The 17,752-nt window shown below is 42.8% G+C and overlaps 1 protein-coding gene across 5 annotated transcripts in view; it reads left to right on the forward strand.

Annotated features, from left to right (window-relative positions):
* The first annotated feature begins 6,415 nt into the window (after positions 1–6,415).
* Positions 6,416–17,752, forward strand: part of arhgef11 (Rho guanine nucleotide exchange factor (GEF) 11) — a 46,457-nt gene continuing 35,120 nt past the window's right edge. For all 5 annotated transcript variants that reach the window (XM_015946602.3, XM_015946604.3, XM_015946603.3 and 2 more), the window contains exons 1-9: positions 6,416–6,673; positions 8,406–8,420; positions 8,653–8,744; positions 8,831–8,935; positions 13,278–13,327; positions 13,395–13,452; positions 13,761–13,960; positions 14,025–14,096; positions 14,176–14,283. In XM_015946602.3, coding sequence (XP_015802088.3) covers positions 6,639–6,673; positions 8,406–8,420; positions 8,653–8,744; positions 8,831–8,935; positions 13,278–13,327; positions 13,395–13,452; positions 13,761–13,960; positions 14,025–14,096; positions 14,176–14,283 — 735 coding nt within the window. In that variant the 5' untranslated portion in view covers positions 6,416–6,638. The remainder of the gene's footprint in view (positions 6,674–8,405; positions 8,421–8,652; positions 8,745–8,830; positions 8,936–13,277; positions 13,328–13,394; positions 13,453–13,760; positions 13,961–14,024; positions 14,097–14,175; positions 14,284–17,752) is intronic.

Raw genomic sequence — 17,752 nt, forward strand, 5'->3', positions numbered from 1 at the left:
GTTCTTGGGGTTAAAGGCCTCACCTTTTCTCCTCCAAACATATTGCTGGGCATTGTGGCCAAAAAGCTCGATTTTTGTTTCGTCTGACCACAGAACTTTCCTCCAGAAGGTCTTATCTTTGTCCATGTGATCAGCAGCAAACTTCAGTCGAGCCTTAAGGTGCCGCTTTTGGAGCAAGGGCTTCCTTCTTGCACGGCAGCCTCTCAGTCCATGGATATGCAAAACACGTTTGACTGTGGACAATGACACCTGTGTTCCAGCAGCTTCTAATTCTTGGCAGATCTGCTTTTTGGTGATTCTTGGTTCACTCTTTACCCTCCTGACCAATTTTCTCTCAGCAGCAGGAGATAGCTTGCGTTTTCTTCCTGATCTTGGCAGTGATGAAACAGTGCCATGCACCTTATACTTACAAACAATTGTTTGCACTGTTGCTCTTGGGACCTGCAGCTGCTTTGAAATGGCCCCAAGTGACTTTCCTGACTTGTTCAAGTCAATAATTCGCTTTATCAGATCCATGCTGAGCTGCTTTGACTTTCCCATTGGAGCGTTTGTGGGCGTTTGTATCCAATGAGCCCTATTTACCTGGCCTAAGAGAAGTCACCAGCTGTAGTCACTCATAATCACTCACAAGAAGTTAAGAGGCCATGCTATGAAGCTCAGTTCACTGACATGTTTCTAAGTCACCTAAATTGCTAGTTCATGTTGCTGTATGTATATTTGTGACCCAGCAAATGTGATCACTTTTCTCTGTTAACCCATAATAAAGACATTAAAGAACCAAACTTCATGAATGTTTTTTGTGACAAAGAAGTATCTGTTCCAATCACTCTATCAGAGAAAAATCAGAGTTTTAGAAATAACGGGACACTCAATAGAGCCATTATATTATATTTTTTACAAGTGTATGTAAACTTCTGACCACAACTGTACATATAGTCAACAGAGCTACTCCAACATGCAGCCGCCCAGAGCAGCACAGATCCGGAAAAAAGAAATTATGCATTTTTATGCAAATTTATGGGTTTTGTTTTAGAAAAAAGTTATTCTTAGCTTGTTTGGCATTTATGGTATGACACTGTGTCAGATGAGGCCTACGTAATTTTGTCACAGAAGAAGACACACTGCACACCACCTTACTTGGTGTTCACCATTTCCCAGTGGTTCACACAGCTGAAAACTTGGCTGATGGGCATATTCAGATGATGGAGGAGTGGGGCATTGTTAACAAAGTAAAATTCCTAATTACAGATGGGACATCAAACATGCTTGCCTGTACAAGAAAACTGAACATAAGGCACACAATTTGCATTGCCCATGCCATTAATCTCATTGTCCGAAGATCATGTGATGACGTTGATGGGCTAAATGACTGGAGAGCTAAATGTAGACGGCTCGTAACATATTTCAGGACAAGCACCACAGCAAAGGAGCCATTGTTCCAGGTGCAGGAACAAATGGGAAGGCAGCCCCTCAATATGATTGTGGAAGTTGACACTCGTTGGAACAGTACATTCCAAATGTTTCAACGCGTGCACGACCTGAGAGAGCCAGTGGGGTCTGCCCTGGCCACCTTACCAACGGAAACACCCCCACTGACAGTACCGGAGTATGACATTATTAAGGACACCTTATGCCTTCTTGCTCCATTCCACCAAGCAACAGTGGAGCGCTCATCTGAGAAGAGGGTGTCGGCATCAAAAGTAATACCTCTGATCGCAATGGTTTATCATTGGGCTTCATGGTGGCGCGGTTGTTAGCACTGTTGCCTCGCAGCACGAAGGTCGCAGGTTCAAAACTCGGCTGCGGCCTTTCTGTGTGGAGTTGCGTGTTCTCCCCATGCATGCGTGGGTTTCCTCCAGGTACTCTGGTTTCCCCCTCAGATCACAACATGCCCTATAGGTTATAAATTGTCTCTTTGGATAAAAGCGTCTGCCAAATAAATGAAATAAAAATCATGCTATTGGAACCAAAACTCTGACTTTGAGTACCAACATGGCAAAGCAGCTGGGCGAAAACATGGTGAGAAGACTGCATGACCATATACATCACTGGGAGTCTGTTAGTTTTGACACTACCAACACTGCTGGATCCCAGGTTTAAAAAACTGGCCTTTGTGAGTCCTACAAAAGCACAAGAAGCAGTGAAGCGTTTAAAAAATTAATGTGTTGACCTGATGACACAGACTGCTACAGCGGCACCCCCAGGCACCTCCCCCCCCTCCCCCCACCCCACCCTTGATCTGTCTGCAAACTCAGGTAAGTAAACTCATCATTGTGCTCTAAATATGAAGTGATCACTGTAAATTAACCAGCTCTTCTGTTAATAGGTGACCTGTGGCATCTGCTGGACCAAACCATCAGCAGCAGCTCAAGTGTGGTGGCAGATGCCACTGTTGAAGTTGATCGCTATCCTGGAGAGCACAGCCTTCCATGAAATGAGGATCCGATGCTCCACTGGAGCAAGACAAAAGTTTATATCCTCACCTATGAGTTGGCAAAAACGTTCCTGCGCTCCCCAGCATCATCTGTGCCATGTGAAAGAGTTTTTTCAAAGGCTGGGCAAATACTGTGCAATAAAAGGAACAGGCTCAACCCAAAAACCTTGGAGAAACTTTTGTTTTTGAATAAAAATGAGTAAAACCAGTAACTTTTTGGAAACTTTTATTGGAATTGACTTTATTGTCTTGATTCACAAAAGCTTTTCACATAAAACTATAACATCTGGGCAAGTAGTGTGGTTTTATTATTGTTTATTTTATCCCTTTTATTATTATTATTCTGTTTTGACATTTAAGGTTTCCATTCAGCTAAAATTTTAATTAACTATAATTATATTTTACATTGCACTTTTACACAAAAGAACAATACACCCAATTTCGTTGTATCTACATACGTTGTAGTACTGTGAAATGATAGACTGTCTAGAGGAGGCTATCGTAATACATTAAATCATCCAGCAGATGGCAGTGTCTTGAAGCACTTAGGTGAGGCCTCGAGTAGTGAGCCGTTTAGGAAAGCCCCGTTGTTTCATGGGGCTTCGTGTTTCCCATCGCTATCTCCCAGGAGTTGGGAGGCTTAAGGCTTCAGGAACGGCTGATGGTTGATTGGGTGCAGCTGCTCCACAACACTATCTGCTGGCCTCTGGTGGTATGCAGCTGAGTTGCAGGACTTGGGGCCTGCAGTAGGAGATTACCAGGAGAGCAGAGAGCAGAACCTCTGGGCTCGTCACAGTCCCCCCCCCCCAAAAAAAAATTTTTTTTAAAGGAAGTTAAACAAAGAAAAAGGCCACGAAACTTTCTTTCTTAAAAGTACTACTAAACTCCTCTTCACATGTGAACCCGTGCACGTACCGATTTCTGGTGTGAAGTCATGCTAATTACAAACTTTTACAAGCTGATAAATCTCAATGTACGTGACTGGCGTGGTCGAAACACCCGCCATTAGTTTTCATTTAAATTGCAGTACAACATGTGTGTGATCAAGGGAATAAGTGTTCTTCCAGGGAACCATGATGCGGAAGTGACTTAGGCTCCCTATAGGGCTCGTGATCGTGATGTCATCACAGATGCAGCCGCCCCGTTGGAGGCATATGAGTCCTTACTTGTTGACTGTTACCACTGTAAACAACACGCTCAGTCTTGTTCTTGCATATTAAATTAATCTATTATTCATTTGATCGGTTACATTACACAACTCTAGTAAATGGTTGCTGTGTTGCGGGGTGACATGTGATTGCCAGGGTAATAAAGGTGGAAAACAAGCTAACTTTTCACCGTTTTCCTGCTTAGAGGCAAAACCACGGAGACCAAGTATCTAGCTTAACAAAGTCTCGTCGGCACACTTGGATCGCAGCTGTAAGGCGACCAAATATCACCTTCTGGAGTATTTTCATTCTGGTAAGTTACAGATGGTGTATGTTTTTATACATCGTTTCTTTCCTTCAACCACAGCTTGCACACGAAACACACACACACACACACACTCACACAGAGGCTACACTGTCGAGGGTGTCATCCTCGACCGCTCACTTTCTTTTCAAGCTCACATTAATAACATAATTCGGTCAGCATACTTCCATCTACGTTCCATAAACCGTCTCCGCCCCTCCCTGACCCCCCACACTGCCGCCATTCTCGTCCACAGCCTCGTCACCTCCCGTATCGACTATTGCAATTCACTTCTTTATGGTCTCCCCAACAAACCCCTTGATAAACTGCAACTGGTCCAGAATTCAGCAGCCCGTATTATCACCAGAACCCCTTCCTTTCACCACATCACCCCGGTTCTTTAACAGCTTCACTGGCTCCCAGTTAAATTCAGGTCCATCTTCAAAATTCTCCTCCATACCTTCAAAGCAATCCACAACCTCTCTCCTCCATATATCTCAGACCTTATAAGTATTCACACCCCATCCCGTTCTCTCAGATCTTCTTCTTCCATCCATCTTGCGGTTCCTTCTGCCCGTCTCGCTACCATGGGGAGCAGAGCTTTCAGCCGCTCTGCTCCTCGTCTCTGGAACTCACTTCCCCCAGACCTCAGGAAGATCGGCAGTTTTACCCTTTTCAAAACAAAACTCAAAACACATATGTTTAAATCTGCCTACAACCTCTGATGTTTAAATCTGATACAACCTCTAAACCTCTGATTTTATTGGACTGTTTCTCTCTTTGTTTTTTTTTTCTTGTTTGGGTTTTATTATTGTTTTATTGTATTTTATTAAGTGTTTTCTGTCAAGTGACCTTGGGTGTCCTGAAAGGCGCCTTTAAATAAAATGTATTATTATTATTATTACACACAAATTGTTTTACAAGAAAGACCAGCAAATGAAACGTTTACCTCTCATCCGGACGTTTGCATCCGCTCACACCACAAACAAGAAAGACGAAAATGTCCATTATGCAGAGCTGCAGCGGCAACAATATGTCATCAGTGCTCGGGTCTTGGGTCTTTCATATGGATCAAAACCATTTATTACGCTGATTTTGTCCACATATCAGTCCCCAACGTCTTTATTTAACGTATCGCTGTATATTCCACATCCTTTTGGGGATTTTATAATGGTGTTTAACACTTTCTTTCACCCAAATCTGCTTCTTCTCTGCGACAGTACTGTTTATTTCACGGTTTATTAACACTCATCAGCCTTCCAACATGGCCGCGCGCATCCCAGAATGCTATGCGTAGTCATGTGTGATCACAAGCCCTATTGGTTTGATTCAAATCTGTTTTACCCTGCACACTTATTTTAACTGGAGAGGTTAACAAACAAAACAAATTAGTTACACAAATTGACATAGGCATTGAAATAAATGAATACTTCATGACACAATTATGGTTTTATTAATAAAATACATTTTTATACTTTGAAACATTTTATGGAATACATTTTTCGTGTGTTAATCCACTAAAGGCCGTTATAAAATATGACTGCCCAATGGCGACGTTTGACCTCCCCACTCAGGTGTTACTGAAGCCTGCAGTTCCCGGTTTGTCCAGGCGAGGGCGCTGTGTAAACTTTGATCTTTGGGGAGATGTTAGATCAGCAGTCAGGACTGAGATAACAGCACAAACAATAGTTTTATCAGTTGGAACTGTGAAGACAGTAAATATGTGCGACGGACTCTAGCTTTGGCTTTTTCTGGCTCACCTCGAGAGGATTATAAATTCTGTGTTTTAGGAAGAAGACCTACTGTAGAGGGACTGTAGTGGACTGAGTCCAGCTAACTCACTCGTTCATGTGCAAGTTTGTGGCTGAATTTGAATCAAAACTGGACTTCTGGACGTATCGGGCTGGAATTGTCACTGACTCGCGAGGCCTCGAGCACTTTAATACGCCTTTAGCTTCATGTAGCCGAAGCAATGCTGTGCTTTCATTTTACAGGCGTAGCTAGCTAGCGGGCTAGCTCGTTGACGTAGCCGCACGCCGGGGTCGCGGCGTTCGTGGTCGGCGTGCCGACTAACGCAATGCCGCTGGTCCGAGGAGGCCTAGTCGTAGTGCCAGTTTCAGCAAGCTAACGTTAACTGGAGGAACTGGGCCGCTGTAAATTTCAGCTAATTGTTAAGAGACAACGGTTTTGGTGTTTACATTTGAGTAGAGTCGACGCAATAAGGGTTGAAAACCGGAGAAAGTCAGCTTATGGAGGATTATTGAGACATCTGTTAAGAGCTCTGCATGTATGCAAGTTACCACTAAAGAGGCGAGTTAATCCCGAGCTGCTGTCAGTAAGGAGTCTGTAGGAGTCTGACTGATATTTACATGCAGGTTGGTTATTAATTTGCTGAACACTGAGACATATCATTCATCATTAATCACCCCCGAGGAAGCAACCCGGGTTTAATCCAGTCAGAAACAAGCCACAATCAGTTCCTGCTTTGTGTTTTTAGTACTAACAGGTGGGAGGCTTTGAGCTAGTTTTAGCAGCACTTTATCTTTAAAAGTCCTACTGGTGTGTGTGTGTGTGTGTGTGTGTGTGAACATGAGGGACCGACCGTCTGAGCCACCTTCCAAGTAGCTTAAAGTTCTGATCAAAGCACACCAACAGAAAGCCCCATTGTGTGGACTGCAGCCTGAAGAGGAAGAGAGATGTTGATGATTAAAAAGGCCCAGTGACGGTGTTCATCCCAGGCCAGGAAGCAGACATGAGCCACCGCCAGCCCACATCCACCCTGGACAGGTATGCGCCTCTCAACTCATTAGCAGCGCATCTGAAGGCCTGGCATGGGAATGCAGCGTTCCCACACCGGCCACTGGGATAGAGCTATAATCCTGTCCAGTTTGGTTGTGGGGAGAACAAGTCAGGCAGGTTCTCTTCAGGAATACGGAAACAGCTTTCTGGAAGAAGAAGTACACACCGTAAGCGTTGTGTGGAAACGGTTTATGATGAGGACGTGATGCTCAGATGTCACGTTTCTTTACACCTGCTGTCACTCTTCCCCTTGACCAAAGGGTCCAATGCCGAAAATGTCTCCCTGTTCTGACCTACGAGCTTTCTGATTCCATATGTATTGGACAGATGTCTATCCAGATGTTCACACATCCCATCTACCCATTATAGATCCAGATTTACTCAGCGACATCATCCAGTGGGCTGAACGACAAACAGGACACCAGCGCGTCAACTGGTGATGCTAATTCCACCTTTGTAGTTTTTTTTGCACAACTTTGTTTTGGTTATGGAAAAAAAATCGTGATCAATATTGAAATAACACGATTACTGGAGTCGCCAAAAACTCCATTTATTCTCCTCTTTCACTGAAAACACCCAGAACACCGAGGTGCAATCCGCCAAATTAAAAGCATCAAGTAGTTTTAACGCAGAAGGCTTACCAACTCTGGACACACTAGTTCGGTGTTCGCTTCGCTTCCGTGTTCCGCCCTTCCAGGCTGAAGCTCATCAATCATTGATTCAGCAGTTCTGATTGTCAGGTTGGACACGCGGGCTGAGGGTTCCTGATAAGGATGCTGTTAGGCTAGGACAGTAAAGATTTGATTACTGCAAATGATTCAGTTAAAATCGCAATCTGCTGTTTTATTTAAGTTCAAGGGTAATTGTTTAGGACAAAAACAAGTGTTCACCTGTTCCAGCATCACCTGGATTAACCAGACCAAGGTGGGTCCAGATTCTGGCTCTGCAGCAGGAAGTCAGCCCGTCTGACTTCAGAGAGCATTGTGAGTTTAGAGGAGTTGTCAGTTTACCCCCGGTGCACTAGCAAGTTAGGTTTGTGTGCTGCTGTCTCCTGTTGGGAACAAGACAAGAGTAGTTTTGACTGTTTAGTCAAAAAACGGGGATAAAAACACAAGAAAGGAATCAAAACATGCTCAAAAGTTGTGTGTAGCAGTTAATATTTCTAACTGTTGACCAACAGCTTGGTGCAAAACAAGATTGTTGACAAAACAAACATCTTCCCTTAGATAACCATACCATACCATACCATTTTATTTATAAAGCGCATTCAACATGGCATTACAACCAGACAAGGCGCTGTACATTAAAAGATTACAGTTAATTAACACGTTCAGAATGACATTTAAAGCATAGTTTATAAGAAAAAATGAAAACAAGAAAATACTCGAACTAACACCTCGTACTCCTCCAGACACGAACGAGCTGCATCTAGACTAGACTCACTGAGGATATATATCGATCAATAGAAATGTGGTTCAATAGAAACTTCAATAAAAGTTTCCTTTTTCTATTATAGCCTATTGGATAGCTTTATTCTAGAGTCAGTACTTTCCCCCAACCAATGAATGCCTCCCACCGTTGAACTGGCTGAAGCCTCTGCAGTCGAAGCTGCTTTTACTCTAAACACCATGTAGAAGAAGAGGGGTCAGGAGGTCCTCTCTTGGTCACGTCTCTGTATGACTTTCTCTTTTTCCTTCTCTCTGCCACGCTTCACTTTCAGCCCTTTTGCTGCTTGGTGAGTTTTTCTAGCTGCTGCTCTCTCTGTGGCGCCTGTTTCTCCTCTCCTCTTGTTTCCCATGTGTCCCTGTGTTGTTGTCTGTCGTTCGTTACGAGTTTCCCATCTTCCTCTCCGGTCTGTTTCCTCACTTTTCTGTGACCTTCCCTTCGGAGCTCTGCTTTTCCTCTCCAGCCCTCACAGAGCATGTTTCTTCTGAATCGGCCCATTTGACATCTGGTTTCTTTGCCAGGATCAGCAGTCTGACTATTGGGGACTCCGACCGCAAACCCTCTGCCAACCAGCACCGAGAGCTTCTAGTGGACGGCTTACCGGACTGCACAAGTACCCTCCTTCATAGCCCTGTCTATTGATTCTGAACATCCTGATCGTGTTTACTCAACCAAGCTTTGTCTCCCCGTCGTGGCCAGGTCCTGGTCTTGTCCATAGGTGTGTGGTTGTCCAAAAGGACCAGCTTGGTTTCGGCTTCACTGTGTGTGGAGAGAAGATCAAGCTTGTGCAGAATGTCCGACCAGGTGAGACTTAATCCATCTGAGCTTCTTAGTTTTTTACTAATCTGAAATTAAAGCCCAAGTTCACCCAGAAACCGTTTTTTTTAACTTATTTTTTAACTCATTCACTGCCAGCCGTTTCCTGATCACTAACGGCCTTCGCTGCCAGCGTTTCTCACCGTTTTTACTGTTTTTTTTACGAGTCACAGAACGTTGCGCGCTAGCATGATGTCGATGCCAAAACAACCTAAATGAAGAGGAGACTCACCTCTTACATCAGGAAGAAGCCGCGTGTTTCGAGCGTTATCCGTTCTTTCATAATCCGTTGTCGAATTGTGATCGGCAGACGCTTCTCCGGTTCGCGCCTCACTTTTTTTACAGGAACTGCCCAAAACGATCTCCAAACACATGGATGGTCTGCTTCCTGATCATGTGATCTGTGACGTATGTGGATGAAGATCGGCTTCAGGGCTGAGATGTTTGTTCTCTCAGCGCGGGGGATCGTTCCAATGCTCAAACAGTAAAAAAAATGCAAATGACGACTTTAGTCGTCATCGGCAGTGAACGGTTGGATCTAAAATGACGACTTAAGTTGTCAATGGCAGTGATTGAGTTAAACATGCTGGGGCACTCTGAGCTTAAAACGCAGGCTAAACGTGAAAACGGTCTTCTACCCCCGTTTCCTGCGTTAGCCGGCGACGGGAATAGACGAGGAAGCGCTCTGATGAGAAAAGCCTGTGATATTTGCATAATGTTTACTGCATTCAACACAGTACACAGTACAGCCACATCTAATGGGACGTAAGCTGCTGAATCTGAATGTTAACCCCCATCTCATCCTCTGGGTCCTCTCCTGTCTCACGGGGAGGGAGCAGAGGGTCAGGGTTAACGGCCGTCACAGTACTGTCACGTCACTCTCCACTGGTTCCCCACGAGGTCCAGTCATCTCTCCTCTTCTGTTCATCTTTTACACCACTGACTGCAGGAGCACAACCCCAGGAATCACCTACATTACATATTCAGACGACACACTGATCATGGACACCACTAACAGAAGGACTGCTGCAAAAAGAACTGGACTGTTTCTCACTTTGATGTACAGAGAGCTGCCTGGACTCACTTCCACTAGGGATGTAAGAAAATATCGATATGGCAATATATCGTGATATATCGTATCGTCTCCCCTGTATCGCAATATGTATCGTATCGCCAGAATTTCAACAATACACATCCCTGACTTCCACCATGGCCCACTCACTGTTAACAGCCACATAGTTGAAAAGGTTCACTCATACAAACATCTCGGTTGCATAATAGACGACAAACTCACATTCCAACACAATACTGAACACATTTTTGCAAAATGCCAACAGCGCCTCCATTTTCTACGTAAACTCCACCAAACCGTCCTTGCTGCGTTCTATAGATGCTTTATCAAACCAATTCTTACGTTCAACATTTCCGCCTGGTTTGGTTCACAGCGTATTGCGTAACATGCTCAATAACATAATCAGGGTAAGCAGTAAAGTCATCGGTCAGGAGCAGCAGTCACTTACCAGCACATACAACACTTCAGTTCTCAGAAAAGGCACACAGATCTCCACAGACCCGTCACACCCTCTCCACTCCCATTACACCCAGTTACCGTCAGGCCGGCGGTTCAGGGCCCTCCCAGTGAGGACAAAAAGGGCTTCCTCCAGCTTCCCTCCCTCTTCAGTCTGCCTGTTAAACAGCAAAAATGACTGTGACCAACACTACGGTCAATCTAGATTGAACTAGTAATCTTTTATTACCGTATTCCTTTTTAAATTCCTTTAATTAAGTGTATGTACATGTGAGTAGTCTTTTAAATTGATTGTACGTGTACGAGTGTGTTGATGCTGTTTTCATGTGTTGTGCCGACGCTCTGACTACGAATGAAGTTCCTAACGGATAAATAAAGCGAATTGAATAATGTCACTAACATTCATGGACTCACCCATCTGGACTCACGACGGGGAAGGCTGTTGTTGGTTTAGCGTCCAGGAAACGGCAGAGAACGTCTCGGCTAGTAGAAGCTAACCGTTAGCATTAGCAATTCCACCACACAGCAGAACTCCTTCAGCCTTATTTGTGGAGGTAAAGCATGAGTGCCGCAGAGCAAGAGAAGTCAGTAGTAGAGTTGTGTTGCTGTTATCCAGTCAGAGGTGAGATGTCCAGATATCAGGAAGTAAGGCTCACAGTCCTGCTTCCCTCTTAATGTGCTCACTTCTACGTTCTGAAACAGGAGCGCCGGAGCGTTTTCCCCACAGAGATTGTGTCACAAGGATTTAAACTAGTACCCACCGCAAACGAGTGAACTTGGTCTTTAAGGTTCGGGGATGGCAAAAACGTATGTTTATGTTTTTCACAGTGAATCTTTATCACAATTATTAACTTTTACTTTCCCCACTAAACACCAGGTCTCTGTTCTGTCGTAGCTCTTAATTAAAAATCTAACCAATAATTAGCTTCTTTATGCTAACGTGCGCTAATGCTAGTGCATATCCAACGCAAAACGGAACGTCTTTAGGAACCAGAACAGGTCCAGTTGACTTGATTAGAACCGACTCGGATTACCGGGACAACCTTCACCAGCCCGTGTTTCTGACCTCGGGGAAATTCCTCCTCGTCAGCGTCTTTGTGTCCATCATGGGTTCCTAAACTGGTTCCCGTGGCAACATTTCATGCCCGGTTTGTAATGTTTCTTTTTAATCGTTGAACTGAATATTTTATGGCTCCATGTCAAATATCAAACTTTAAAAGACGCTTGGTTGTTTTCCAAAATGACTCTTAATGACAGACAACCAGGATAAAGCAGTTATTGCACCACAGTTAGCAGCTGATGCTGTGCTAAGGTGTGAAAGGTGCATCGTATAGAAATGACGTAAAAGTGACATCCTGTGGTAAAACTTGGTTACTGCGACCACTTTAAACAACTCTGGGGCTTTTTGCCGACCTTCGTCAAACAACACATGTCGGCGCTGCAGCATTAGCTCGCAGGAGCCGCCCCCCCCCCCCAAGCTAGCTGGATATGAAACACGTTTCGGTAAAACCTTCCTTCCTAAACGACTTTCTCACTAAAATTCTCACTACGTTCTTACATGCTGCACCTTTAACATTGTTCTACTCTAGCCTGAGCAACAAGCTTTACTTTAGTTTTTAAAAAAAGCAAAAATGACCCGACAACTGGTTTCCCTTCTTGGTTTTAGGATCTAAAACAACGTTCTTCATCCAGACCAGCTTGGGCTTTCATCCAGAGCCTTTTCTGTTTACCTAAAGATCATTTTTATGTATAAATGAATAAAATGCAACAATATTTTCCACAGGGATTCACTTTTACTGTGGTCGGTGTGTAAGCTAAGAGGACGGTCGCCATCGTTAGCATAGATTTGTGATTTTTAGATGGAAAATAGAAACTTAAAGTAGAATTTGGGGGGAAAGCGGATGTTTTGGGGTCCTAATGATGAACACTGGGATCCCTCAAATCTGTGAAAGACAGAGATGCTCCTCCTCAGCGACACGTCCTTATTTGCTCCACCTGTTGTGATGAGACGCTGCTCTGTCTGCAGCCTCTGTTTACGAGGTGGCGTGGAATCGGAGCCGAGGCATGTTGGTTTGGAATCTGCTCCGGCTGCCAAGTCCCAGTTAGAAACACGATCCGGCATTCCCGATAGTTACGTCGTTTCTTCTTCTGGTGTTTGGCAGCCGCCTCACTTTCCACAAACGATTGGAAGAAAGATTCTCTTTTCAGGAATCAGACGTAAATCCAGCATCGCCACGGCTTAATGAGCAGAGACAGCAGCTTGGACACTTGATTCTGTTATGCAGAGACCCAAACAGCTGCAGCTTCCTGGGATCGGGTCATCGCACCGATGCTCATAAACATAAAAACTATAAATATCCAGACATGAAATCTTTATTTGGTTAAATATGCGTTACCTGTTCTCGGAGCTCCTTCGATGGGACATTTTTCATATAATTCATGATCTGTAGCCGCCTGTGATTGTCCTCCATGTGCTGCTGTGGACGATGGTGTCCTGATCGTTGTGTCCAGGTGGACGGCGATGATAAACTCACTCACAGGGTGGTGCACGAATCAACGTCGGATCAAAACTGTGAGCAGTGAGAAATGCTTGGGTTGGTAACACCTTGTGAAAGAAGATGAACTAAAGACTTATTTATGCCTCAGAGACCAGGGTAGAAGTAAAACAGCTGATCTGAGAGTAAAGCACCAGGAAATGGGAGCGTGTCGAGGCTCCGAAGCTTCCACGTTGAGGAATAAGTAGAACAAAGATGTCTGGTGTGATCTGTTCTAACGTCTCTGGGGTCTTCTGCTCGTCCTCAGGCGGTGCCGCGGTCAAGGCCGGGGTCCAGGAGGGGGACAGGATCATTAAGGTTTTTACTGTTTCTGGTCTCAGCTGGGATGTTTTCCCTTCCCGGTCTAAATCTGTCTCTGTCTCAGGTGAACGGCTCGCTGGTGTCCTCCATGTCCCATCAGGAGGTGGTGAAGCTCATAAAATGTGAGTTTGAAACCAAACCTGCTTCTGTTTTGTTTCCTCTGTAATCTGATTGCTGTTATTAAAACACAGCTTCTCGCCGGCCCTTAACTCCTAAACCATGAAGCCACACTTTGTCGTCCTCTTTTCCAGCTTGGATGTTCTGTGGATTAGTATCTTGTTCCTCTTTACGTTGTTCTTTTGGATTGTTTGGACGCCCTTTGACGTCTCTGCCTGTCGGGTTTTATTATGTGCAGCGGCGGTCGCTCGTAATGCCGCGCTAACAGCGCTCTATACGTGAAGTGGTGTGATGTCTTTGTTTGGTCCCTCAGCTGGAACCTACGTCGCCCTGACGCTACAAGGACCGCCCCCCTCTGCCATCTCCTTTCCCTTAGAGCCCCTCTCGTCTGACCTCACACCCAATCAGAGAACCTCTGTGAGTGGAGAGGCCCCACCCCCTCCACCTCCACCTTTACCGTCTGGACCGAGCATCACCCCATCCCAAAGAATCACTGGACCCAAACCTCTACAGGTGATTAAACTCTTCTAACCGTGATAATTAAGTAGATTTGTTACTTAAATGTTTTTACTTGTAGGACTCTGAAGTGCAAAAACATGCAAGTCAGATCCTCAGGAAGATGCTGCAGCAGGAAGAGGCTGAGCTGCAGGTACTGTTCTGGTCCAGCGGTGCCTGTTCTTGTGCCTCATCGGCTGTTGGTAACCAGATCACGCTGGTCTCACTCACAGGAGCTCATGGAGGAACGGCTGAGGAACCCGTCTCCTTCGCTCGAGGAGCGGATCGAAAGCGCCAAGAGGAGAGCTCATCAAGTCCGGGTCAAGATCCAGCAGGATGTGGTGAGCCGGTGGAGCCGTTAAAGTCACGAGTCCTCTCGTTTTATGATAAATGACCCGCACTCGTATAGCGCCTCTCAGGCCTAGTCCACATGTAGCCGGGTTTTTTAAAAACGAATATCCGCCCCTGCAAAAACTTGTATCCACACCACCGCGTTTTAAAACAAACTCTGTCCACACGTACCCAGATAAATACGTTGTTAAGGACATGCCAGACCTGTAGGCGGCAGTACTTCCCCCGTTCTTAACCTCGTCCTCCGTCTGTGGTCTTCCGCAAGGAGCAGTAATTCCGCTTGCAAAAACAAACAAGCAGAAAGCGCTTGGACAATTGATAAAGAGAGCGCAGCTCTGAGGGCGTCCATGCTGTCGGCTAGTGTAAACACAGGTCGCACACGTGATGTCAGCATTTTTTTGTCGCGGAAAGTGACGTTGCGGACCTTAAAACTCCGGTTTTGTCCGTCCACACGCAGACACCCAAAACGGAGAAAACACAGATCTTCACTTTGGCCGGAGTTTTTAAAAAGATCCGTTTTGGTGTGAAAAAACTCCGTTTTGGTGTGGATGACAGGCCAAAACGTAGAAAAATATCCCCGGCTACGTGTGGACAGGGCGTCAGAGTAAGGACTCCAAAGCGCTTTACACTACAGTGTATCATTCATCCATTCACACACACATTCACACACTGGTGCTGATGAGCTACCATGTAGCCGCAGCTGCCCTGGAGCCACCTGACAGAGGCGAGGCTGCCGAGCACAGGCGCCACCGGTCCCTCCGACCACCATCAACAGGCAAGGTGGGTTAAGTGTCTTGCCCAAGGACACAACAGCAGAATTCTCTGTCAGGAGCCGGGATCGAACCTGGAAGGGATCGAACCTGCAACCTTCCGATTACTGGACAACCCGCTCAACCTGTTGAGCTGCTGCTGCCTTTGTCACTGTTGGTCTCATTTAGTGTCTAAGAGTTGAAACGGTTGCTGGTTTTGATGGTTATGTCGATGCAAGATAACGTTAAAGTAACAGTCATTCATCACAGACGGCTGCTTTGGTAATGCCGAGTTGGCTAATCTGATTAATCCTGCTGAGGCCCTTTAAATGAGCCTTTTTAACCCATATTACTCGTAGTTTGCTTGGGAATTTTCACCGTGCTGCTGGCCAGCTCCAGCTCGGATCATAGCTCTAGTCCCATCGCTGACACCCGTGAAGCAACGTTCTCACAGTTAAGCCTGATTTCTCCTCCGTCTGCATCGGAGCGGGGACACGCAACACCATTATGCGTCGGCGCAAGGGCTGTCCCAGAGGGTGATGGAGGCCGCAAGCTTGTGATCGGCCAGGACGCCGCTTCCTGTATATTCGTCACCAGCACTGCTGTAGCAACACAGATATTTAGCGGCAGACCCAGAACAGATGGAAGAGCGCGTCGAGGAAAAAGTCAGAAAATAACATTTATTCACCCGTGAGTGAAGGAGTAAAAAATACAGAGCAAACGTGGACGGACACTACGGAAATGTGGGTTTGGAGGTGGCGACCGCATGAAGGTGGAGGAGAATGAAGGATAAATTTGTCTCTGAAATATATAAACACATCAGTAAATAAATAAACACATCAGTAAATATATAAACACATCAGTAAATATATAAACACATCAGTAAATAAATAAACACATCAGTAAATATATAAACACATCAGTAAATATATAAACACATCAGTAAATATATAAACACATCAGTAAATATATAAACACATCAGTAAATATATAAACACCTCAGTAAATATATAAACACATCAGTAAATATATAAACACCTCAGTAAATATATAAACACCTCAGTAAATATATAAACACATCAGTAAATATATAAACACATCAGTAAATAAATAAACACATCAGTAAATATATAAACACATCAGTAAATATATAAACACATCAGTAAATATATAAACACATCAGTAAATATATAAACACATCAGTAAATAAATAAACACATCAGTAAATATATAAACACATCAGTAAATATATAAACACATCAGTAAATATATAAACACATCAGTAAATATATAAACACATCAGCAAATATATAAACACATCAGCAAATATATAAACACATCAGCAAATATATAAACACATCAGTAAATAAATAAACACATCAGTAAATATATAAACACATCAGTAAATATATAAACACATCAGTAAATATATAAACACATCAGTAAATAAATAAACACATCAGCAAATATATAAACACATCAGTAAATATATAAACACATCAGTAAATATATAAACACATCAGTAAATATATAAACACATCAGTAAATAAATAAACACATCAGTAAATATATAAACACATAAGCAAATATATAAACACATCAGTAAATAAATAAACACATCAGTAAATATATAAACACATCAGTAAATATATAAACACATCAGTAAATATATAAACACATCAGTAAATAAATAAACACATCAGTAAATAAATAAACACATCAGTAAATATATAAACACATCAGTAAATATATAAACACATCAGTAAATAAATAAACACATCAGTAAATAAATAAACACATCAGTAAATAAATAAACACATCAGTAAATATATAAACACATCAGTAAATAAATAAACACATCAGTAAATATATAAACACATCAGTAAATATATAAACACATCAGTAAAGAAATAAACACATCAGTAAAGAAATAAACACATCAGTAAAGAAATAAACACATCAGTAAAGAAATAAACACATCAGTAAATAAATAAACACATCAGTAAATAAACACATCAGTAAATATATAAACACATCAGTAAATATATAAACACATCAGTAAATATATAAACACATCAGTAAATATATAAACACATCAGTAAATAAATAAACACATCAGTAAATAAATAAACACATCAGTAAATAAATAAACACATCAGTAAATAAATAAACACATCAGTAAATATATAAACACATCAGTAAATATATAAACACATCAGTAAATATATAAACACATCAGTAAATATATAAACACATCAGCAAATATATAAACACATCAGCAAATATATAAACACATCAGTAAATATATAAACACATCAGTAAATAAATAAACACATCAGTAAATATATAAACACATCAGTAAATATATAAACACATCAGTAAATATATAAACACATCAGTAAATAAATAAACACATCAGTAAATATATAAACACATCAGTAAATATATAAACACATCAGTAAATATATAAACACATCAGTAAATATATAAACACATCAGCAAATATATAAACACATCAGCAAATATATAAACACATCAGCAAATATATAAACACATCAGCAAATATATAAACACATCAGTAAATAAATAAACACATCAGTAAATATATAAACACATCAGTAAATATATAAACACATCAGTAAATATATAAACACATCAGTAAATAAATAAACACATCAGCAAATATATAAACACATCAGTAAATATATAA

This window comes from Nothobranchius furzeri, chromosome 14, assembly GCF_043380555.1.
Source record: "Nothobranchius furzeri strain GRZ-AD chromosome 14, NfurGRZ-RIMD1, whole genome shotgun sequence".
NCBI lineage: Eukaryota > Metazoa > Chordata > Actinopteri > Cyprinodontiformes > Nothobranchiidae > Nothobranchius > Nothobranchius furzeri.